Source organism: Crocodylus siamensis, chromosome 8 (genome assembly GCF_052110815.1).
Source record: "Crocodylus siamensis isolate JL-2025a chromosome 8, ASM5211081v1, whole genome shotgun sequence".
Lineage (NCBI taxonomy): Eukaryota > Metazoa > Chordata > Crocodylia > Crocodylidae > Crocodylus > Crocodylus siamensis.
Genome location: NC_143402.1, coordinates 9,134,568 through 9,158,543, shown reverse-complemented (window position 1 = coordinate 9,158,543; position 23,976 = coordinate 9,134,568). Strand labels below are relative to the sequence as shown.

The 23,976-nt window shown below is 47.5% G+C and overlaps 1 protein-coding gene across 1 annotated transcript in view; it reads right to left on the bottom strand.

Moving 5' to 3' along the window:
* GPR50 (G protein-coupled receptor 50) overlaps positions 1 to 23,012 on the bottom strand; it is a 47,906-nt gene extending 24,894 nt beyond the window's left edge. The window contains exon 1 of the mRNA XM_090059815.1: positions 22,578 to 23,012. Within this exon, the coding sequence (XP_089915941.1) occupies positions 22,578 to 23,004 (427 nt within the window). The 5' untranslated portion in view covers positions 23,005 to 23,012. The remainder of the gene's footprint in view (positions 1 to 22,577) is intronic.
* Between the last annotated feature and the right edge of the window lie 964 nt (positions 23,013 to 23,976).

The following is a 23,976-nucleotide window of genomic DNA, read 5'->3' as shown; positions in this document are numbered from 1 at the left end:
CTGATTTAACTTGAACCAGAAAGGGGTCTGGGACAGAAGTTCCAAAAATTGGTTTGACCCAAATCAGTTAAGTCTGATGCTATATTCAACCAGGTTTATCTTAAATCAACTTTAGACATTTTGAAACTGGTTTATGTGCACTGAGCTTCTGTTCTTTTATAGGTTTAACCAGTTCCTGGTAACTTAAACCAGTTTATGTGCAACTTCTGTAACTAGCCTTAGGGCCTCTCCAGTCTGAGGGTGCTGCCATCATAGGTGTTCTGGCATCATTATGCCAGACAAGTCCCTGATAGACAAGCAGTATTCAGTAGCAGGATGGGAATTTGGGGATTTTCTTGGCTGATACCAATAGCCAATTATTAACCACCCACATCAGCTGATACCAGTCCAATAGCCAGTTTACAGGAATGCAGCCTGGCAGCATGAAGAGCAGCATCTGGCTGGTAAGTCTGTGGGGGGAAAGGGTCTGGACAAAGAAAGGGTCTGGATGAGGAAAGAGGAACCATGAGCAGTTCATCCAGGGGATGGGGCGGGGGGGTGGACGGCCCGCTGCCACTGCGCATACCTCTGGGGGGAGGCATCAGGGGCATGTGGCCCCCCAGATTTCTGCACAGGGCAAAGGCAGGCTGTGCAGTGGGCTCAGGGCCATGGGTAGTGCCAGCTTCTTCCCAGAGGGGGGTGCTGGGCAAGGACTACGCCACAGACTTACCAGCAGGATGTTGCTCTCTACACTGTCACTCTCTACACTGGATATATTCCTGGTCACGTGCATGCTGCAGTTGTGCACATGCATGTAGCATTTATCAGTGACTTTATCAGCCAAAAACAGCCAATTACGGATAATGTTAATTTTCCTGTTATCGGGGCCAATCTGATATGCAACCAATATACCAGTACACCTCTAGTGGCCAGTATGGCCATCCCAAATGACAGAAACCAAGCTAGTTATGCTGACAGAACTCTGTGATATAGACCAGACACATGGTTGAGTGGGCTTACAGAATGGACATGGATCAGGTTCAATGTCAGGCCACTTTCTACTGCCCACATCAGAACATAATATGATCATAAATCATCCCAGCTCTCCTTGGAAGGTGTTTCCCAGTGAGGCCTGTGATTGCCAGGGAAGTCCATCGACTCCTGCCCAATTAGAGCCTGCTCAGCTGGCTGGAATATTATTTATTGGGGAGCTTTGTCAGCACTGAATAATCTTAATAAAAAACTTCTGAAGTCCACTGCCTTTTCCCACATAGTCTGTGGCATACTGAAGTCTGTAGAGCTTGTTATTTATCAAGCCCAGGCATTAGGGCCTGAAGCTCTATAAAACTGCACTGCTTGTTATCATCATGGAACTGTCTCTATGGCTATAAAGGTTATTAATTAGCTGTGTTATTGTCATACAGGATGAATGGGGCATGCTTCAAGACATGTGCATCATATTCCCAATTGCATTGCTGAGGGTCAAGTTGATGTTTCCATTATAAGAACAGCATTTTCAAACTGAGTTTCAAGCCTCAGAAATTGGTACATTTCTGAGGCTTTCCAAAGATTCATCTTAACTCAACGTGATTGTTTTTGATATATAGGTCTTGGAAAAGAAAAAGGGATGGTTAAGGGTTTGGCTGTATAGCAGTTCTTTGAAGAGGACATGCTTGCATTATGAACTGAAGCCTTCATCTTAAATGGGAAAGGCAATCGTTCTGTTGACATTATTTCAGGTCTAACGAAGCAGAGATATGGTTCAATGTCCGTGAAAGATAAATACGTAAAACAGAAAAAATATTTCCATTGGACGTGACTCCTGGGATTGTGTTAATATTTTAACCGCTTCAGTGTCCACATAAACCAGGGATGGGCAAGATGCAGTCTGCGGGCCAGATATGGCCTGCCAGGCCATTCTATCTGGCCCTTGGGATCCCTAAAAAATTTAGAAAACTAACAGTTAACTGCCCCTGGCTGCCTGTCATGTGGTCCTCGAAGGCTTGCCAAAACTCAGTAAGTGGCCCTCCGCCCAAAATAATTGCCCGCCCCAACATAAACACTGATGGATGGCAATTCAAGAGTTTATATTAGTCCTGCAACTCATGTATGCCATGGAAGCATCTGACTCATTTGCCCACCCCCATCCAGGACAAAGCAAAACTATCAGTTTACCAGCTCTTGAAAGTTCACCCTGGAAATTAGCATGCAAAATGCTCTTACACACTTAATGTGTCAAAACAATGAAGTCTCTGTATTGGACAGCAACCAGCTTAAGGGCCATGAACCTCACAGATACTAAAGTTTACTGAACATGCGATCACTCATATTTTGCTTCTGGCACAAGACAGCCTCCATTTAACTATACACATACTTTTCTAAGAGATATAATCTCTCATTTCACCCCCAACAGGAGTACATACAACCTTATCTGGGAAAATGCAAACACACTCTTTCTTTCCAAAAGGCTTTGTAATGAGTCACTGGGAATGTAAGTATCCAAGCTTAAAACGGAGGTCATCATCTTAGAAAATAAGCAAAGCTAGACTTCTTCTCCCTGGTCTGGGAAGCGCTACAAGACATTTTCCTAACACCAGAGCCCATTTGGGAGCACAAGCTATTATAGGCCCACATCCAACCATCCAAAAAGTGTCTAGTGCTAATACTCCTCCCCATCCCACAACAGATGTGTACCATTTTCTATCCTTTGGTCTCCTCTTCTGCTTTTACCTCTCACTCTGCAGAGTTTGGCCCATGCAAATCAATAAGGACAACTCTACCCCCAGCTGCATGGAGCAGGTTAAAAAAATTAAAGTACAACTCTTCCAGCATAAATGCAGCATTATCACAGCCTAAATATTTCAGGAGGATGTGTTGATTTTGACAACGTTTCAATGGGAAAATAACCTAAGTGGATTGCTTAGACAGGTTTAAAACAAAAAAAGGAAACTGCTGCTATTTTCTCTCAATGTTTATATCTTAATTTTGTACAATGTATAATTAACATTGGAATGGTCCAACTTTAGCAAAACTATTAACCAAATCAATGTTTTAAAGTGCTCTGGAAATGTTAGAGCTTTGCTCCAATTTAAAATAAAACAAGTTTGAAAATGTGAGGACGTCCTAGGGGATGCACATGCCAGGTTATAAGAAGCTTTATTCCTAACGCACCGTGCAGCCCTGGGCAAAATAATTAACTTTTCTTTGCCTCAATTTTCCCACCTTATGGATGGGGTTAGGAATATCATGCAAACACCTGTGTAACTATGGTGAACTTTGAGGCCAAATTCTACTTTGGTAACAAACTACAATTCTAATTTGGTAACAAATTTGCAGTGGGGTAAAACCAGGGTTACTACCGATGTGTACCACAGCAAGTGAAAGTATCAACTGGCCTGCTGGGGATTAGGACTGTGATGATTATTATTAGTTCTGAAACAGTCTTTGAATTGACTCATTGCTGCCATGTGATTTGAAGCAGTTATTTACTGATTCAGGGCTTAAAGGTCCTTGTTGTGTTTGGTACACTCAGTTCATTCATTTAGTATATTTTATTGCTGGCCTATAGCTATAACAGCTTCTTCTTTTTTAGGCATAAGTTTTTGGAAAGCTTTTTTTCCAAAATTGTAAATGAATTATGCTAACAACCATATTAAGCCATTGCTGTCAATTCATTTCTAAACTCCCATTGTATGTGTGTAATCATAGGGAGTCTGAAGAAAAGATTCTTCTTTTACACAGATCTTAGACTTAGTAAAGAGTACCTAGCCTTAGTGTCATGGCTTTACATGAATTTGTAAAATAATGCATCAAGATATTTACTGAACTTAGTTTATTGTCCGAATCCTACTGCTGTGCAATTTTTACTTGGGCAACTTCCAGCAGGGGCAATTCTGAACTTACAGCTTTGAAAATCAGTAAATCACTGAGGCCAGCGCACTGCCATCAAGTTAAAATCTTTGCAAGTGAAATCAGAATTAGTCCCATGGACTTCTCTTGTGGTTGCACTTGAGAAGACAGGTCTGTACGTACCCCCACTATCTTCTGATTATTGCATTTCAGAGCTGCTCCTGTTTTCTTCTAGTTTCGAAGACTACATAGTGCAATTCCCAAACTTTATTAGACTGACTACAAGCCATGTCTTATATACAAACAACATTGCAAGGGAAAAGTAACAGGAAAAAAATCTCCAACTCACATGGGTAAGCTTTTAGCAAGAACGGAGTAAACCACTTTTGCTACTGGACAATTCCAGCATAGTTTCCTCCCATGGAAGCCAGTGAAAGCCAGGGTTTGCTTAGAGATAGATGTTGATTTTGTAAGCTTGGGGTGCAGACAGCTATGATACCAGTTCCTCCTGGCTTTGGTATGCTGTGCCTCTAAAATGCCAAGAAACCTCTCCACAAGAGGTCAGTTATCTTTCTATTCTTGGCACCTGCCCTTCATAAGAGCCACATGCCAGCCCGTCTCCTGGGGACTTGTGTTTTCATGTTGCAGTTTAGTTCCTGCCTCATCATTCTGGACAAACAGTTGGTGTGTCTGTACCTGTCCAAAGGAAGACTTTCCCAAAGGAAAATCAGAGCTGGCACTGTTTTCTTTAGCAGGAGGGGCCCAGCAGTGCCCTGTCACACACCTCTGTTACTTCCCTAGGAACAAGGGCACGTCTATACTGCTTCCATATAAAGCATGCACCACCCATTTCCTCCTGCTTTGTGCATGTGTGCTCCCAAAAATAAGGCAATGCAGTGCTCTCAGAGTGACCCTGAGCACACATCCTGCACCTTTAGGGTCTCTATCTCCATCTTGGGTGCATGCTCTACACTGGTGAGGGGGCCAACCTTTTTGGCAGGCCTGCCCACAAATTAGCCCTGCAACCTCCCCGAGAGGCACTCAGATCTCCTTCCCTTTCCACAGCCCGAATGGCGGCTCTACGTTCGGCTCCCTGTCCTGTACTCCTTACCTGCTGCTCTTTCTGCTCCCTGCCCTATCTGCAGCTCCTTGCCTTGTGCTCCCTGCCCCCTCGGCTGCTCTGCTTTCTGCTCCCTGCCCCATCTGCCGCTGTGCTGCTTGTCTCCTCCCTGGTCTGCCGTGTGCCACACATGGAGGCTCCCAGCACCATCTGTAGCACACATGCCACAGGTTGGCCACCCCTGCTCTACACAACGCTAAAGCAGGTACTTAGCCTAGTTGTTGGACTCCAGCAAGCAGAGCGCATGCTTTACACTACCATTCCTGGGCACAGTTTGGGGATGGTGTAGACATGCCTTAAAGATGCTCTCTCATCTCAGGTCTTATTTCAAATAATCCATAAGCAGTAGGGTCACGTACAAGTGGAGTGGGTGCAAAATACCATCCTCCAAAGTACATGCTGTTTTCAGCCGCTTTGCCCAGAAATAAAGGACCACACAAGGAAAACGGAGAATCAAGCCAATATGTATGTTTTGCCACGACTTGTTCTGCTTCCTGCCCAAAGAAGCTTTCTGAAGCTGGTAATAAATCATTGTCTGGCTTAGTTGAGTAAACAAGACAAGTGTTGGGATCGTCATCTAACTTTAGGGAGGGCAACAAAAGCATTAGTGCTAGTTGTTAGTGTTAACCAGTCATGACTTGTCAGCATCAGTTTACCAACCAATATGAAAACACGCACCCTACGGAAATGCAGCAGCAATGCTGTGAAGTGCCATTATCTACCCAAACCAGCTCATTTAGAGACACTTCTGCTCCCCTCCAGTGCAGCAAAACGCTGAGCTCATCTCTGGTTGATCTTTCTAATTTTGAGGGGAGTCGCTGGTACAACCCACCAGACACCGACACGATTATTGTAATGAAGTTGCAGCTTTTGGAAAGACTGGAAAGATTCTGACTCGTTTGTTATTACGGGAGGTGTTCAGGACCAAGCAAAAAGGGGGCCTTGCTGTGGTAGGCTCTGTACAAACACATAGGAGATAACCTTTGCCCTGAAGACTTTGCAATCTAATTAAGCAGGATAAACAAAGAGTGGGGAGAAGCCCAACATGTCTTCAACTTGTATCCTTAGCCTTTCAACCCTATTATTTGCCTATTGGCTCAGCTAAACATTTTAGCAGCAGCTTTGCAGAAGGTTGAAGCCTCTGAACTGCAAACCAGGTTAGACATGAAAACCAAACCACTCTCTTCCTCCTCCCTCTCCCCTAAAAAACATTCTCTGAAGTTTTATATTTCTGAATCGGAGCTCCAGGGGGCCGTTCGTGTTATCTTTGAAAGTCTCATGCAATTGCAGGGTTGGAGGGAATCTCAAGGGTCAGCTACTCCAACCCTCTGCAGACTCAGGATTTGCAGTCCCCTCCCACACAGATGCCCGATGCCCGTCCAGCCTCTCCCTGAACGTTTCCAATGTCAGACTCCAATTCGTGGTTTGTTTTAAAAAGGAAAGTTAAGAGGGAAAAAAGCAAATTCTCCCCTTTAAAAAAAAACATTAGTGAGACTCTGGGCTGCAATCGACTCCAACTAAAACTTGACTGCTATCATACATGAATGCACTGACATACTCTGAAATTACCCACCCATGAGTCAGTGGTGGGGGACATAACAAATATTAAAACAAGAGAGGAAATCATTACAAGCCCTCCATATACCTGGATACCTAAAGATTAAGGAAAAGGATTAGAAAGAAGCAGACCAGCAGAGGAGGATTAAGAAGAAAAAGAAGATTTTTTTCATGAAGTGAAACCCTAACTCTTGGCTTCACATAACTTCCCAAGTGTGAAATTGCTTTGGTCCACTTCCAAAAGAGCACTGAAGAGAAGGCAGACAGCAGGATGGGTGGCAGCAGAGGTGACCCACAAGTGGGAGCCTTAGTCATTTGGCAAGCCTGAGCACCCCTTGCCTAGGAGGTGCTAACGTTTGAGCCAAAAGCCAACATCTGTTTGGGGCCAAAAAAAAATTCTCTACCTAAAAGCTTAGTGATTTACTAGCCAAATCCTTCCCTTAATTTTGACGGGAAGCTTTTTTCAGAAAACAGAGACATGTAAACCAAAAACGACTGCCTTCTGTTCAGGGAACACAACTGCCAGAAGTGCTAGATACCGCCCCTCTCTGCAGAGAGGATGCTTGACCCCAGACCCAATCTCTCTGTAGAACTACTATGAACACCTGCAGGTACTCAAGCAAGTTCATTCATCTGGTACTTAGTATGAGCAGGCTGTATTATTAGATGCCCCTTTCTGGGACTGCCCACATCCCAGTCATCCCCAGGCGTGTGTAGATGAAACAGGGGCCCTAAAGCGAAGCGGTTTTTAAAAACACCACTTCAGTTTATGGCCCTTTAAACCCCTGTGTCGTGCACATACCCAAACTTACCTGCCTCTGGCAGCTGGGAGGAGAGGGTGAGCTGCCAGCAGGTGGAGTGGTCCCTGGGCTGTGGTGGGGGAGCTGGTGCTTCCCTCTCTGGCAGCAGCAATACCCCACCCCCAGGCAGCACCTGCCTGCAGGCATCTGGCTCGGGCGGTCCCAGGGGGCACTGCAGCCACAGAGGGAAGCACCAGGCCCCCACACAGCTCAGGCAGGCAGCCATGCTTCAGGGGGTGGGGGGGAGAAAAGAGGCGTGCTGCTTTTCTTGGGTGGAGCCTGCCTTCCCCGGCTGCCACCAGGCTGCCTGCACCAGGCTTCCTGCAGAGCCCCTGAGCTGCACGGAGCCCAGTGCTTCACTCAGCAGCTGTAGGGAAGTGAACTAAAACTCCTCAGAGGAGTTTTAGCTTGCAGCACCCCAAGTCATTTAAAGGACATTACACCACCGAATTTGCTACAGCGGCTGGAATTACTGTGCAATACACCGCCGACACATACAAGCACCAACACCATTAAAAGTGGTGCAAAAGCGTGTAACCCATTTTAAAGTGTCATGCACACATGCCCCTCGTTTAGTCTACACATGGCCCCCCTGACCGGGTGATGAATCTCCTGACCAAGGAAATGCATATTTTGGATTAGCCGTAAGAGCGTAGATTTATAATTGACGTATATAGCTCCTCTCTCTCATAAACAGTGAAATAAAGTACTGGAAATGGAGCAAAAATATGCCTGCTAGAGCAAATTTAAAAACCCACAAAATTTTGCCTTTGAGTTAAGGCAACATATGTCTGTTTGTGTGCACACACAGGTTAAAGATCTACCCAAGCCTAGCAGGCTGTTGTGCAAGCAGAGTTGAAGCACACCTGCTTCTATAAGCAACAGCACACAAGGGAGATGTGGGCTGGGGCCAACCTTCAGCAAGTCTCAAACCGGTGCCTGTAGAGATGGCAACAAGGAAGTGTATCCACTCTGCCACCCCTTTCCCTGTAAATACTACAGGCATATTTTTGAGAGTTTCATCTTTTGCTGCTGCTTGCTTTTTAAATAATAGAAGTACATTTTAATGACTAGTGAAACTGCTTTAAAGCAGGTCAGTTACTATTCAGGGAAAAAGCAGAGAACAGAAGATCTTTTAAGAAATTAGGTCATTTATGTCTTTGTACAGTGTATTTTTGCAACACCTGTAAACTCCATTCCAAAGTTGCTCCGTAAGCACCTTAAACTTCAGGTCGCTTCTAATTTCTCAGGATATGATCTTTACAGCATTATACAGTATTGGAGGTATCAATCAATGAGATAGGGCAATCACAAGCATGAGGAAAATATAGAATGAGAATCTAAATGAATTATCTGAAAGTAAGATCTTCCCCGACAGAAATCCACTCTTGACAATGACAGTCTGGAATCAGAGTTAGCATGTTTGGGCAACCCTCAATTAATTCCAAAGTGAGGAGTTATTAAAATGATAAACTATGATGCATTTAGTGACAAAGAATGCAGAGAGAAGCAAACTATGTAGAGAGAAGCTAAATTACCAGTAAGAGGAGTTTGGGAATACAACCAGACTCTGGCAGCTGTTACAGGTTACCTTTGAAAGTGTTTAAGTCTGTGAAATATTGTGCCATCATAAACCTAGAACAGTTTCAGAGCAGACACACGTTAAGACTTAATACTGTCTCAGATCTGCACAGCTGACTTGCCAGTAAAGCTAGGGACAGAAATGACATGTAAACCAGTATATGCGATTGGAAACTGGTTCAAATGTGTAACACAACAGGGCTAGGTACAGACAGTCAAAAAGCCCGAGGCTGAATTGATTCAGTCTTTGCAGGTTAAACTGAAACAGAACTGAACAGACATTTACCTCTGATTCAGGAAATGCAGCCACATGCCTGCAGTAGCCCAGGCCAGAAGCAAAGTGGGAGGAGGGCTAGAGCAGGGCTCTCTAGCTATATGTTTACTTCCTCTTCCTGCTGCCCCCCGAGGTCTCTCGGATTTGCAGACCAGAATCACAGCAACAGGACTCTACATGGTTGCTCACCATGGTTCTTCTTCCAGGTGCCTCTGGGATTTGTGGTCTACAGTTGCAGCCAGAAGTAAGTTTGAGGCCCTTTGAAGTCCTGACAGTCAAAAAGCCTAAGACTAAATCAATTTAATCTTTGCAGGTTTGTCTAAGCTGCATAGATTGAACTGATAAGCAATTGAGCAGACATTCACTTTTGATTCTGGAAACACAGCCACATGCCTGCAGTGGGAATGATTCTGCACATGCCTTGTCAGGCAGTAAGTCTGAGTAAGTCTGAAGGGGTTTTTTTACCCCCCTCCCTTGCCCGAGATGGGGTTTGTGGGGGGAAAGGGAAATCCACCCCAGACTGGTCTGCATCCCCAACTGGGCTTAGCCCCCCACCACCTGGCTTTATCATCTAGCCCTCACTGCTCCCTGTTCTCCGGAGCAGACAGCTGGAAAGCATAGACCAGGGCTGGAAAGCATGCTGGCATGGCGGGGAACAGTGATTTAACTTGAACCAGGAAGGGGTCTGGGACAGAAGTTTCATAAACCAGTTTGACCCAAATCTGTTAAGTCTGATACTACATTCATCCAGGTTTATCTTAATCCAGTTTCAGGCATTTTGAAACTGTTTTTTTGCACGGAACTTCTATTCTGTTACAAGTTTAAACCGGTTTCTGATTACTTAAACTGTTTTACGTGTAACTTATGTCCTTAGCCCAGAAGTTCAGTGCACAAACGCCTTTCAAAATGGCTGAAACTGGTTTAAAATAAACCCAGATGGAAGTACTATCAGACTTACCTGATTTAGGCTAAACTGGTTTATTGAACTTCTGTCCTAGATTCCCTCCAGATTCAAGTTAACTCACAGCCCTCCAGCATCCCAAGATGCTTTGCACCTCCTATACACCCCTGCCCATCACTTGGGCAGGCTTGCCTTGGCCTAGGCTGTCTGTTCCAGCCCAGCAGGGAGTTGTACTCCAGGGACCCTCAGCTTCTGGCCTGGGCCACTGCAGGCATATGGCTGCATTTCCAGAATCAAAAGTGAATGTCTGCTCAATTGCTTACCAGTTCAGTCTACGCAGCTTAGACAAACCTGCGAAGATTGAATTGATTTAGCCTTGGGCTTTTTGACTGTCTGGACTTTAAAGGGCTTGGCAAGCAGGGGCATGGACAGAAGCCAGGTCTCTACCAGAGTGGGAGAGGAGCAGGGAGGGTGGCATGTAAGTCACCATGCTGGGGGGGGCAAAGCTGTGGCCTCCCTCACTCCGGAGCTAATAGGAGTCAGCTGGAGCTGTGGGCAGGAGGGGAACAGTCTTGAAAAATAACTGTTTGAAGTGAACGGGCAGGGAAGGGAATGAAAGAGAAAGGAGTGAAACAAGGAATATAACTAAAAATAAATAAATAAATAAATAAATACATGGACCAAAATATCCTTCATGTTTCACTGAATTTGGATCGAGTCAAGGGGCATTGAGTTAGCACTCACACCAGGGCTGAGCTGAGGCCCAGCAGGCTCAATATGTGCATGCCACACTGAGGTACAGCGGAGACCCAGTGGGTTCACTGCATGCATTTTTTGCTCCCTGGGGAGAAGAGGGGGTGTTGGGTTGGGACCAGCACCATCCCCCAGAGCAGTAGCGTTCACACTGGTTGAAAGTTTGCCATGGAGCAAAGGAGTGGGAAAGGCTAGGAATGGTACATCCTGGGGTGCTGGAAGAATGAAAATAGAGGATTTTATCTCCATGGAGCCAACTAACAATGTGAAATGGAAGTTGCCTGGATTACCAGCCTATCCCTTCCCATAGCCTGCTACCCAGAACACAACTGTGTCAAATGAGGTTTAGCAGTGATACAATATCTATTCAAAAAGTGTTCAGCACTACAGCAGGCTCTTGCCATGTGAACTCAACAAAAGAGCACCTTGGTTAGTCTCTCTCTAGATGTCAGTGGAATTTGGATCAGTTCATCCTCCTTTACATTTGGTTATTTTTTCTTTAAGTGAATTCATGCACCATCCATGCAAGATTCAAGATGGCTGGAGCTGGACACTGAAGTCCTGCTCATTCACAGAGCATGTGTAGGATAGTTACCAGCAGTGCAAATGTCATCACAGTCCCCTGAGCCAGCATCTCATTATCTACAGAGATTATTCTCCAGGGATACAAACACACGAGTTACTTACTGCAAATAAAATGGGATGGGTACTTCCCAGTAAAAGTTACCTGCTTCCCAGTAAAAGTAAGTGCATGCTCTTAAAGGAAGTTAAACCTTGGTGACTTCTCATTGACAGCTAAAATCATGCTGACATATAACACGATTATGACAACAGTTCTGGACATAAAACACGAGACCCAACACAACTTTCTCCAGTGTAAGTTTGTTTTTCACTTCTTCAGAAGGAACTTTATACTGAGGAAAAGCATCTCCCCCTCAGTAAATGCTGTGCACTGTTTTCCTCTGAAGTAAGTTCAGAAACCTACAGAGCAAACATGTTTTGTCTTCACACCCTGTGCCTGGGGTTGACCTTCCAGTTATCATGCAAATGAGTTTGTATAGAGCAGCTGATGCGCAGTAAAACCTCATGATAACTTGTCTGTATGTCCACTCTGCAAGCATGAAAGGGAAGGTACCAAACCTCTCAGCTGAGACTGTCTACAATGGAGTGACTAGTGCCTGCTGTTACCATGTCCTCCTAGAAGGTAGATACCATGGGTCAGCATGAGGGAATACATATTAACTGCATCACTTTCCAATACGTGAGTGCCCAGTTGTTCTACTATTAATAATATGGAGAACCTAGATGGTCCTCTCGGCAGTCAGCACAATGCCTGCCCACAGTACACGTTCCTATAAATATAAAATGCTCATAAAAGACTAAGGCTGACCTTCCTGCTCATCTTTCCACACCAGCCTTGCACTCAACACCTTACCAGCAGGGGGATGAGAAGAAACTGGCCTTCCATACCCACATCTACAGATCTGTGAAGATGGCAGGAAACACACTAAAGAGGAGAGGTTCCCCACTCAGCTCCCTCCCCTACTCCAGCCGCAAGCTACTTGCAGTACCAGAAGTAAAACACCAGCCAAAATTTGCCCTTGGCATTCAGGACTCAGTGCATTCAGACATTACTCTACCCACACGTACATGACACAATTCTGTAGATTCTGCCTCCTCTTTCAGCTTTGTCTGTTTTCCCAATTCGCCCCATAACAGCCTGGTACACCAGCCAAAGCCTTTGCACCCAGCCAAAGCCATATTCAGAGGCAGATCCAGGGGGCTTTTGAGTCCTACTCCACTCAAACTTTAAAACCAGCTGCTACGGGGGAGCCAGAGATTGTAGGCAACTCTGTAACAGATGCTGAACCCATGTTCAGGAGGCCTGAGTATGCGCTTGGCTTCTTGGGTGGTGTTTGCCCCTTGTACTGAGCTCCATACTGCTTAAAGCTGTGGCTATATGAGCTGCAGCCAGAGCCACGTAAACGTATGCTAATTCTTCTGGACAGGGGTAGGCAACCCCTGGCATGGGTACCAGAGTGTGGCACTCAAAGACATTTTGCTTGGCATGCATGCCTCTGGGTGGATGGCGGGGAAGGGGCCAGGGCTACATGGCCACAACAAGGATCAGTATGCGTGTTCAGAGAACATGGGCCATCATGAATGACAGGTCATAGATATATCTCCCAACATCCGCCCATGTTCTCAGAACTCACACGCTGCATCTAGACATAAAACTCCACAAAGCAATTTGCCTTTTTCTTCCAAGACACCAGGAACTGAAGTGTCAGAATAGTCACTTCACTGATTTAGTATCAGCGGCAGAACTATGTAGACAACAGATGACTACGTCAAAGGCACATGATCCATTTAAGAGGCACCAATGCTTTGTCTGCTATGCTTACAAACACCATCTTTGTTTAAAGACAGACATTTGCTTTCTGGATCTGACAGCTTTTTGTACAAGATATTACTCTTTTTCTGCGAAGTAACTTCCTAATCAGTCTTGCCACTCGGCAACAAAGCAGCACAGAATATTTTACAAAATGAGACTGCAAACCTATAAAAATTGCAGGGGACTAATAGGGCCAGACCAAAACCACTGCCAGCTTTTTAATAAACTTAACTAGACTTCAAACTCATTGCATCCTTTTACTAGCTTTGCACTGAATTCTCTTTCCGACCCTGTATCTGTTGTTAGATTTTGCTATTTTAAATACATTACAGCACAGCCATCTATTAAAAAGTGGATCATTTTGTGCCCAGAAGGAGGACAAAAACTGAATCAGAAATCTTTTATGCTGCATCTTATCATGGTTAGTGCAAAGCACCTACAATCCCATCAGACCTGAGTTTTTCAAGTACTTACAAGGGTTTAAGAGACACAAAGTCATCTGAGCACACTTCTTTGAATTCTCTTCTCTGTTTCTTTTTGGTATTCGCCCTTCTGAAAGAGCCCATGAATAGGTTAGGTCAAGGGTGGGATACAAACCCTTGCATGCATATACTCGATACATCACATTATAGCCTGCCTCCTTTAGTTCACAAAGGCATTTGCCAAGTCCTATAATCCACTCTGGCATGGCAGCTAAATGCTTTCATTACAAAAGCAACTAAGAGCTGTACATCACGCTGTCCCAGCCATTTGTTTCTGCATACTGGACCACTCTAGCAAACAGGTACCAAAGATGGAGACCCTCGCTTGAGGTACCCCAACAGCCAGCAGTGCAATGTATCCTTTAGTAGGAGCCTCTTAATTTTGAGTGACATGACAACAGCCAGGCCAAAAAGGCATGCCCTAGATCAGAGATGTCTAACACAGCCCATAGGCTCATCCAGCCCCCAGTGCTGTCCTCATGTCTTGGACTGGACCCATGTGCTGCTGTGACATGTGCCAGACCACCCCTGCATGGGGAATGTGGGGCTGGATGAGTTTGACCTCCCCTGACCTAAAGGTTCAGCAATGACAGATTACAGTGGAATCACTCAAACCGACCAGAAAGTCTCTGCAGGCATTGCAACAACTAGAGGCAAGCAGCTGCATTTTGCACCACTCAGGCTGTCTGGTGATTTTAATGATTGAAGGTCAGCCTGAAATCTGAGCATAAGCATATGGAGGAAAAACCACATCAGAGAGGAGTGCTCTAGCCATCAAGAGAAGGTGGAAGTCCAGGAAGAGGAGCCCCAGCAAAAGTGAAAAGCAAGGTAAGGGCACCAGTCAGTGCACCAGGCCACTCCTCCCACAGCAGGGCTGGCATCCACCGTGGTACCTAACAGAAGGGCAGCGCTGCATGCTGTTAGGATGGTCTTGTCTTATTTGTGATCTCAGGGAGAGGCAACATGAAAACGAGCTTGTCTGCACAGTCTAACTGACTTGCAGAGCTACAGCAGCATAACTCTGTTAGCCATGTATGCCCCCTGCACAAAGATAAAGCCCACTTCATTTTAGTGTAAGAACTGGAGTAGAGTCCCATGTATTCTGCAGCAGACTCAAAGCAGGGGCCTAGGCTAGTGTAGTCACAGGGCTGTTATTCTGCCTGGCAGCTTTCTCACACAGACCAGACTTTGATAGCTGCTGGGGACATGCAGCTTGGCAATTCTATTATAAAAAGAGCTCCATCTACAATCCTTCACTCATGCAAGTCGCATTAAAAGGGAACAAACCTACTGAAGCTGACAAGACTGCTCCAGGAGCAAGTGCAATTCAGATCAGGGAGGCTTTACCCAAAACACATGCAGCAAAGGAGGGCGAGGACTGGCGCCTTGGAGAACCCAGGTGACACCTGCCAGGTGCTCACAACAATTTGACTGAAATGTCCCCAGCACAGATTTGGGGCTCGGACAGTTCTCAGGCCCTGATTTCACAACTCACCCCTTACAGTCTTCTGACCTAAAGGAAACCTTCTTCTCCTTTTATACAAACAGGAACAAAAAAAAGTACTCTCTGTGAGGCTGCAGCCAGGCGGCCAAGGTGAAAAGGAGACCTGCCGCTGAATTGCTTACAACGCGTTGTGCCCTGCCAGTCCCAATGTGCTCAGTTATTCTAATAGGATTCCAGCACAGGATTAAATCTTCCTTTGGGAAGCAAAGACACTGAGGGTTAAGAGAAGACTGATCAGAAACTCAGACAACAAGGTGTCTTGGGCCTTCCAAATACAGAACTGTACTCGGCTGCCAAACACTCTCCCTGCATTGGCACTTCCACTTGGATTTCCTGAGTCAGATGTGACGCAGGTATATTAAAAAGCCCTGGAGATGGCACCTTCCCCCATCCAGTCCCCCCCTCAATGCAAGTTATCTGAGCCAATATTAATGTACAACAAAGTGGGGTGTGAAGAAAGGCACATCTAGGAACAGTAGGACCAGCTGAATGGCCACGAGACATGGCATATATTGTGTTCTCATTCTTCCAGAGTATTTCTTCCTCTGAAAGGAAGCCCCCGCCCTTCTATAACAACCCTCCGAGATACACTCAGCAGCCACCTTACAAGTTCTTCCTCACCAGCCTGCTACAGGCCAGTCTCATCCTTTCCATCCCCAGCCAGAAGTTACCCAAAGAATTGCTTGTGCAGAATTCTCCATAACTTCTCTGGGGACCAAAACATTTCCAGCAGAGAATATCATTCCTCCACCCCGACAAGATGCACGGAAATTTCACGTCACCACGAACTGACAGCGAATGCAGCAGCTTAAATCTCTCTCCCTTCATGGTTTGTTTCTTCCCTGACACAATGACCTTAGGCAAGCATTTCTCGTCTGTAATCTGCCAGAATAATTGGACCTGAAGGCAACAGAGACCAGGTAGCTGCTCGCCAGGAGGTCAGCATTTCTTAATCTGGCTAACCCAGGGGAGCATATCTGCATGATAAATCTTAATGTAAGATGTGTCAGTTGATTAAGCCTCTGTTACTGTGCTCATAGCAGCCATGGATCCCAACCACACACACTCGGGCCTCTCTCAGAGCCATTCAATACAGCTAAGCCAGCAACATCGAGCTGTCACCGAGTGCAGGTTTGGGCTTTATCTGTTTAACAGAACAAAGCAAGCAGTTTGGAAAAGGATTTAGAGGGACACCATTGCCTCACTCTTAATATCCGCCTTCCCTCCACCTTGTGTACAGTCTAATGTGGAGCCCAGTCCCGCGAGGAGCTGAGTTCATCTGCTTTTAACTCCAGTGGGAATCGAAAGCAGATAACACCCCTAGTATGGTGCCCAGCACGCTGCAGGACCTGGGCCACCGGGTTTCTTTGTAGCAAGGGCTGTTCTCTCTCTCTGGTGTCCATCAAGGCTCATAGCCCTGGGATGGACACGTACAGTTTAATTTACCCCATTGTTATTTCCCTGGAAACAGTTGCAGGAACAAGATCTTCACATGAACACGGCAGGCCAAGTACTGAGGCAGCAAGCCAGGGGGAAATAAGTGAGACTTTACCTAGGAATCTCCAACGAAGGTTATCGGGACTGCGGCAACACCTGCTTTGTGTGTGCAGAAAAGTTTCAACTCTCTCATACTTAATACTGCCCCACTGCTGCCAGGGAAGGTCAACAGCTTGCCATTGTGTACCACACAGTTCCCATCTCTCACCATTTTTATCACCAGCTGTTCAGTATTTGGCAGTTTTAGGAAAGCCCCAGCTCATGTGATTAATGAGAATCTCAGCTTTCACTAAAAAAAAGCCATTTCCTAGCAGCTGCAAACACCAAACAGCCAATCTCATGATTGCTGAGCACTTCACAAGACAAGTACCAGCAGTGAGCCCACGCCATCTGCTTACGATTCTGCCAGGTCTCACACTATGGAGGTGACACCAGGCCCCTTTATCCAGGGCTAATGGGTCTGAAGGAGCATCGGGCAGTGTAGGGAATACCCTCATCCTAACTTTGGCCCCAAAGTGTTGCACACCCATGTAGTGGTCTCCAGCGAGGCAAGAAGGCTGTGTTCTGAGCACCAACCTCGTGTGCCCACTCAGTAACTCCCCTGGCAGGGCTGTTTCCACAGAGAAAGCACAATGCTTCTTTCCTCCCCTTTCTGCTTCCTACCCCACCTGGCTTCACTGAGCAATCCCACTCAAGGATAGCAAAGATGTCTCCTGAGTTCATCTGCTAAACCATCCTCACCAGAGGCTTCATTAGTTATGAGCAATTGAGCCATTTGCTCCCTTTGCTGCCATCCTGCCCTGTGGGACCTCTGTTTGATCCCTGTGATATCCCAGCAGCACTACCCACTTTCTGGCTTATTGCAGCTGATTGCAGCAGCAGCCTAAGCAGTGAAGTTAGTCACAGCTCTGGGGAAAGCAATCCTGCGCTTCAAACAGAATTGCCCCTGCTCTGCCCTCCACTGTTTTCCAACCCCTCTCTACTCCCAAAGCCAATGCTGGTTGCCCACTTATTTGTGAGCCCTTGCCCTGCCCTGCCCTCCCTGACATAAGTGCCCCATCCTCTTCCATGTGACTCTACCCCAAGCCCTCACTTTTGAATCCTGGTGCATGTACCTCCACTGCTGCCCGCTGCTGTGGTCCACCCCTCCCCACTCCATATGGGAATCCCAGCTAGAGGGACAATCCCCCCACACCTGCTCCTTAGCAGGGCGCGGGATGAGCAGAGATTGTCTGGTGCAAAGGCTCCTTCCCTGGTGCAATGAGCACTAACTGGCAGCATGCAGCACAGCCTTGCACCCAGGGTTTCAGGAGGGAGAGTCTGTGCCTCCAACAAGCCATACTTTCATCAGAAACCTCCAGCCTGAGTCCCTTGGCAGGCCAGTCACAGAAACCCAGACAAGCAACTTTCAGGAACAGGGGTATTTATGCCAGGGGATGCTGAGCTCAGTTCAACCTGATGCCTTCATTTTGCCCCTGCTGCAGAGACACAGCTCCACAGTTAAGAGGCTGTTTAATGGACAGGCACAATTCATGGCTTTGGCAGAACAGCCACCAAGGGCAGGTCTATGCCAGCAAAGGCACACCATGGGCAGCACGGTACACTTGAAACAGACTGTAGTCACCAAGAGGAGTGCTAGGCACATGTTGGCACAACTGCTCAAAGGCAAAGGTTTACTGGAGACTGCCTAGCCTTGACTGGAGGCAACTACATTATGCTTTGGGGCACAGCGCACGTAGACTGGGCACACCAGGTTGGCATGAAGCACTTCCTAGCATGGTCCGTGGTGTGGAAGTGATCTTTACCTCTGAACCTACCTTAAAGCATGGCAACTGGAGAGTCCAGTTTGTTGCTGTGGACACGGGGAAGAGGTTAACCATCTCCAACATCACTTCTGAAGAGCCCAGATGGAGATCTGTAGAGTAAGGACTCTTCAATAAAAGGCGGAGGCCAGCAGGTGTCCTTGGGGAGGAATATATAGGAGGTACCTTTCACAGGAGGTACCAGAAGCCATATTATGGCATCACTGGCAGCGTGGGAAGGGGTGCAAATGAGGAGAACAGCAACACCTTCATGAAGTGGGAGCAGACTATGACTACCCACATGCTGCATTGCATAGGCACAGCCTACAATTCAGATGGAATCCATTTCAAGAAGCCACAAAACAACACCTTTGCATAAATCTCCCCTTCATTTATAAGCTGCTGGGATCCGGGTTGTATTTCTAACGGTTATAATGAATGGCTCTGCAAGCCACCTGACAAACAATCAAAACAAATGCATATGCTCAGATCCACTATTCCTAATACACCAAACACTCTCTGCCTGTGTGGGAAAAAATGCTGCATTTTCAAGTGTGTTACAAGGAAACTCTCTAAACGCTGGAAGAGGTGATCGGGGTGAGCAGCACCGGAGGTTTTATCTGAGTCCAGTATTAGGATTCTCAGCAAGCAGGTGGCAGATTAACTACCTTGCTCCAGGTGACACACAGTGGCCACTGGCAGCTCCCTGAGAACACATGCCGCGCACCCTTTCTGCAGGCAAACTGTGCATCTGGATTAAGATTTCATTGTAAAATCCACATGCACGCTCACCGAGTTGAAAATCACTATGCCCCATGCCAGCGAAAGAGTTACTAGTCTAATGTTTGGGTCATTTGGTGCAGAAATCCTGCCCTGGTAAGGAATATACAAAGCAGCCCACATTTCTCACACACATTTCATTTTAGGATTGTCCTGGAAACTTGTATGGTTAGAAGGGGCTGGGCTGGAGTTCAGAGGAAAATCTGCAGTTTTTAGGCTGACACTTCTCTGAGTGATAGACCTCACTAAGAGGAGACTCCATGGTATGAACTTAAAATCTACTGCTGAACTCCATCAAGGGCCAATTTAGAACTATTTCAGAAATCATTACACTTGAAAAGCTGATTAACAGCTCACATTTGTAAGAGCCAGCATTTCCGCAGATGCTCTTGCATGAGTAATAACAAGCGCTCCCAAAGAAAGATACCTTTGCAGTGGCATAAGGACACGTTCAGAGAAGATTCAGGCTCATTATGTCTCTCAGCTCCGTTTAACTTCACCTCTGGAGCGATAATATGGAGCACACAGTAATATACTGTATGTGCTAGATCCATGAACTGAAGGGCCAGAATATGAACCAGCCCTGAAACAACACAGATGCTATGAGTAAGTGAAAGTAGTAATTGCTCTGTCAGTGTAGGAGCCCTACCAAGATTCATCTAACTCCAGAGCAGAGTTGCTACAGCATGGGCACTGCAATTATGCCCATCTGTAAGCAAGACTGAGCGGGCAAAATATTAGCAAAATATGAGATCTCCCCCTCTGCAGCACAACGACAGCAACTTCTCAGAGGAAGATGCTGCTGCTACTAAGAGAAGAGAAGGGGCAGAGCTATTCAGGGATTACCCCGGGCCAGAGCTGTTCAAAAGGAGCAGCGGAACTCAGGCTCCCCTCCGAAGCTCGCTTCTCACCACCACCCAATTCCCATTCCCTTCAAAAAAGGCCTTGCTTGCTCCACCGTGGGTCTCATCTACCCAGACTTATTCCAGAGGAGAGAGTCCACACACAATTGCTCAGAAATAGCTACTGTGCTTTAAATCCACTCTCTCCCTTAATGAACAAACCCTTAGCTGCTGTTCTGGTCCTGAAGTCTCGGACTATAGTTTTCAACCTGAGGGTCCCCTCTGCTGCCCACACTTTTTGCCAGGAGGAGGACTAGGTCCCCTTTCCATTTGGCAGAGCTGCTCACAGCACACCTCATACACATCACTCAGATACAAGTGGGGAGAAGATGTATTTTGGAGAGGATGTGGGGGTTGTTTGGTTGGTCTTGGACAAACACTACCTAGGGCATTCAGCCCCCTGTGCAGAGATACATGATGGAGCACAATAAATAAGGACACAGAAAGAGTAAGAGTCAGGAGGAATGGGTGGTCTCATGGCACTGCTTGGCACTGACACTTGTACCTTTGTTTCCAAAAGTATTTCAGTAGCAGAGCATCATGCTGGTAATCACCTGTAGCATTCGTGAGAATGCAGGCATAAATCACCAAGATAACATCACTCCACAGACACGGCTCACTGTCCAACAAGTCCCCCAGGAGCCTTTCATCCCTGTCTAAGAAGTTGCACACTGCCTCAGCTATGGGCAGTCGCAGACCACTAAATTAAGCAAATGAGCCCTCTTCCCCCACAAAATGATTCACTGCTATTTTGTGTAACTATGACAGCACTGGGAGAAGTAAAAGGCAACTTTACCAGGAAAATCAAAGTGCCCTACGATATCTCAGGACTCCACTCAGGCCAGCAGTACCTCTGGTACGTACATATAGGCACTGTATGGACATCAGTCCCTTTCAACTGTGAATTTCAGTCCCATATCCTGGCCTGACCCCTGGCTGTGCTAGATCTGGAAGGTCACCTTCCATTACGATAGCCTGCGGTTGCCTCTTGGCCAGCTCTTCCTAAGCAAGTTCACAACCAAGTTGCACAGTAGTTGGCTAGGACCTGTGTACCCAGGAGGGTTGAGGGAGAAAGAGCAGATGCTACATCTGAACGCTGTGTTGGCTGTTTCAGGTATGAATGTCACTACTTGGTTGTCACTCTTTCATGTGCTGTATTTAAGGAGTTCGCAGTTTCTCCTTCCCAGGGTCCCCGATCATAAAACTCTCTACGTTCAAAATCAGAGCAGTACTTCCCCAACCTGGAGTTCAGGGTTGAGTAAATTTAAACTCCTATACACATAGTGCAATGTTGCCATATAGACTAGATCCCACAGGTTCACCCAGGAATAACAGATGTGCCCCCTTGCACCTAATGACTTTGTTAAATGCACCACAAAGTTGTGGCAACTTCACTTGCAGCTTATTAAACCTTTGAGGCATCCGGACGTAGTTTCCCTGCCTCGCTGTAGATGGAAACAGAGGCGCACCAAGATACAGTTTAAAGTCTATCATTTTTAAGTGGCACGATGAAGAGCTTACAAACTCACTACTGTGCAGCTTATATCCAATGCTTTACAACAACAAAAAAACACAAAATTGGAATATGGCAGGAAAAATCCACACTCAAAACACACACACACCATGCTTAGACGTGACTAATATCAGGATTGCTCAGACCAAACACAGACATCTTCAACGCGTAATGTTAAAACAAGTGCAAAACTTTAGAACTACTGGTTCAGAGGTACCTTTTATTAACAACAAATTGCCAAAAAAAAACCCTTTTCTGCAAGCTTGTGGGCACGCATGCCTGAAATGTTTAAACACGCATCCTTGTCAAACTTTCAAATTATCCACTGACAAGCAAGCGGAAGACCTAACTTGTGGATGCCGTCTGATCACTAACAAGCACAGCAGCGTTAAGATGAGGTTGGCTAAATACACAGAAAGCAGGATAATACAAGAAGAGCTATACAAGTAAGGGCTCAGCCGCCCCATAGCCCTCCTCCCTCCTCTCTGCAGGTCTGTGCTCACTTGGAGACCAACCTTTCCCGCTCCCTCTCAGGCAAGCGTCACACATGAATCAGGACCGCAGGACCGAGTCCCTGGCACACAGACAGACTGGGCGCATGGAAAAAAGTTTGAAGACAAAAAGCCGCTTTCCCAGAAAAGCCACAAACCCGCATCCGGGCTGCGGCTCCATCACCCCGCCACCTGCGCCCGGCTCCGTGGCACCGCCGCCTCTTCGCTTGGCTTGGTGGGGACACGGCAAAGCGGACGCCCGTCGCCTTCTCGGTCCCCTCCTCGGAAAGGTGACACGCGGGGGTGGGCTGCATGTGGGGCAGGGACCCCGCGGCGGCCCATCACTCAGCCCAGGGCCGGAGGGGGCGCGGGGGGAGGCTGCAGGGACCCGGCTCACCCGCGTTGCGGAGCTTCTTGTTCCTCAGCACGGCCAGGATGACCAGCACGTTGCCCAGCACGTCGGCCACGATGGTGAAGATGAGCACGGCGGCCAGCAGCAGCGGGGCCGGGCTCGGCGCCAGCCCGCAGCCCGCGCAGCTCCCGTTGCCGCCCGGCATCTCCGCGCCGCACGTGCGCCCGCGCCCCCCCTCCCGCGGGGCAGCTCCGCCGCTCCCGGGAGCCGCCTTCCCGGCCCGGGCTGGCCCAGGCTCCCCCCAGCTCGGGCTGGGCTCCTGCTGGCGCCTGGCTAGCGGCCCGCGTCTCGCCCCTCCGCTCAGGGCCACACTGGGGGTCGGGAGGGGGTTACGGGGCTGCCTTCCTCTGGGCTCTCTCCTGGGGGCAGCAGGACGCTGGCTGCCCTTCCCTGGGGCGCTAGGGTGGTGCATTTGTAGGGCCTGGCGGCTCCAGGAGGGTTAGACCCGCAGTTTTGCGAAGCAAGGCCTGCCCAGAGTTGGCGCCGGTTCTACGGCCCACCATGACTGACTGAGAGGAGGCACTTTTCCGACCTCCCCGGGAGCACTGGTTATGAACCCGCCGTCCCCGCTTTTTCCTCAACTTGTCCCAAGTAATCAAGCACCTCACAGTCAGTGCCCCTCTTGCAGCAACACAGGACTTCGCCGGTTGTGAGCGGGCCTAGTTGCGCGCCATAGGCCTGTGGCTAACCACTCGACCCCATGCTCCACTGTGGAGATGAGAGCGACGCAGAAGTTGGGCAGCCCGCAACTACTGGTGCCTGAAGTTGTCCGACGAAGCTGAGAAAAAGTTGGGGGCAGGCAGGAGCTGGAAAGCTGGCAGATGGTGCCACCATGCGGCCTTTCGGGGTAGCACCTTTCCACGCCCGCATCGGGCCGCCGCTGCGCCAGGGCCGACGCTTGTCTTTACCTCAGGCCCGCCCGGGCCTGCATTAGGCCCCGTGCACCGGACAGCCCCTGCGGCTGGCACGCAGTCCGGCTGAAGGCCGCTGCAGTGCACTGGAGCACTGAGCCTTTTTTTTTTTTTTAAACACTCTCCGTCTGATAAGCACCTATAATTAAGTAGAATGATTAACAAAAGCCCCTCGTTCCTTTGAAGGGAAAACCCATCTTTCTGCTGCAGTGAAAGCCTGCTTTTAAAGGGAAGTGCCAGTTATGTTGCCAGCATCTTGGAGTCTCACAATCTCGGACCCGAGGATCAGGTGGTTTACATGAACAGGGCATTTTGGGGAGGAAGGTAATGTGGTCATTCAGTAAAGGGTCCTGATTTTACATGGGGGGGGTGAGTGGATTTGGGGGACAGCCATGACAACCCCAGTGGGGGGGTACAGGTTTGCAGGGGGTGGGAACTAGGGAAGAGGGGAGAGGACTTCCCTGGCTGAGAGA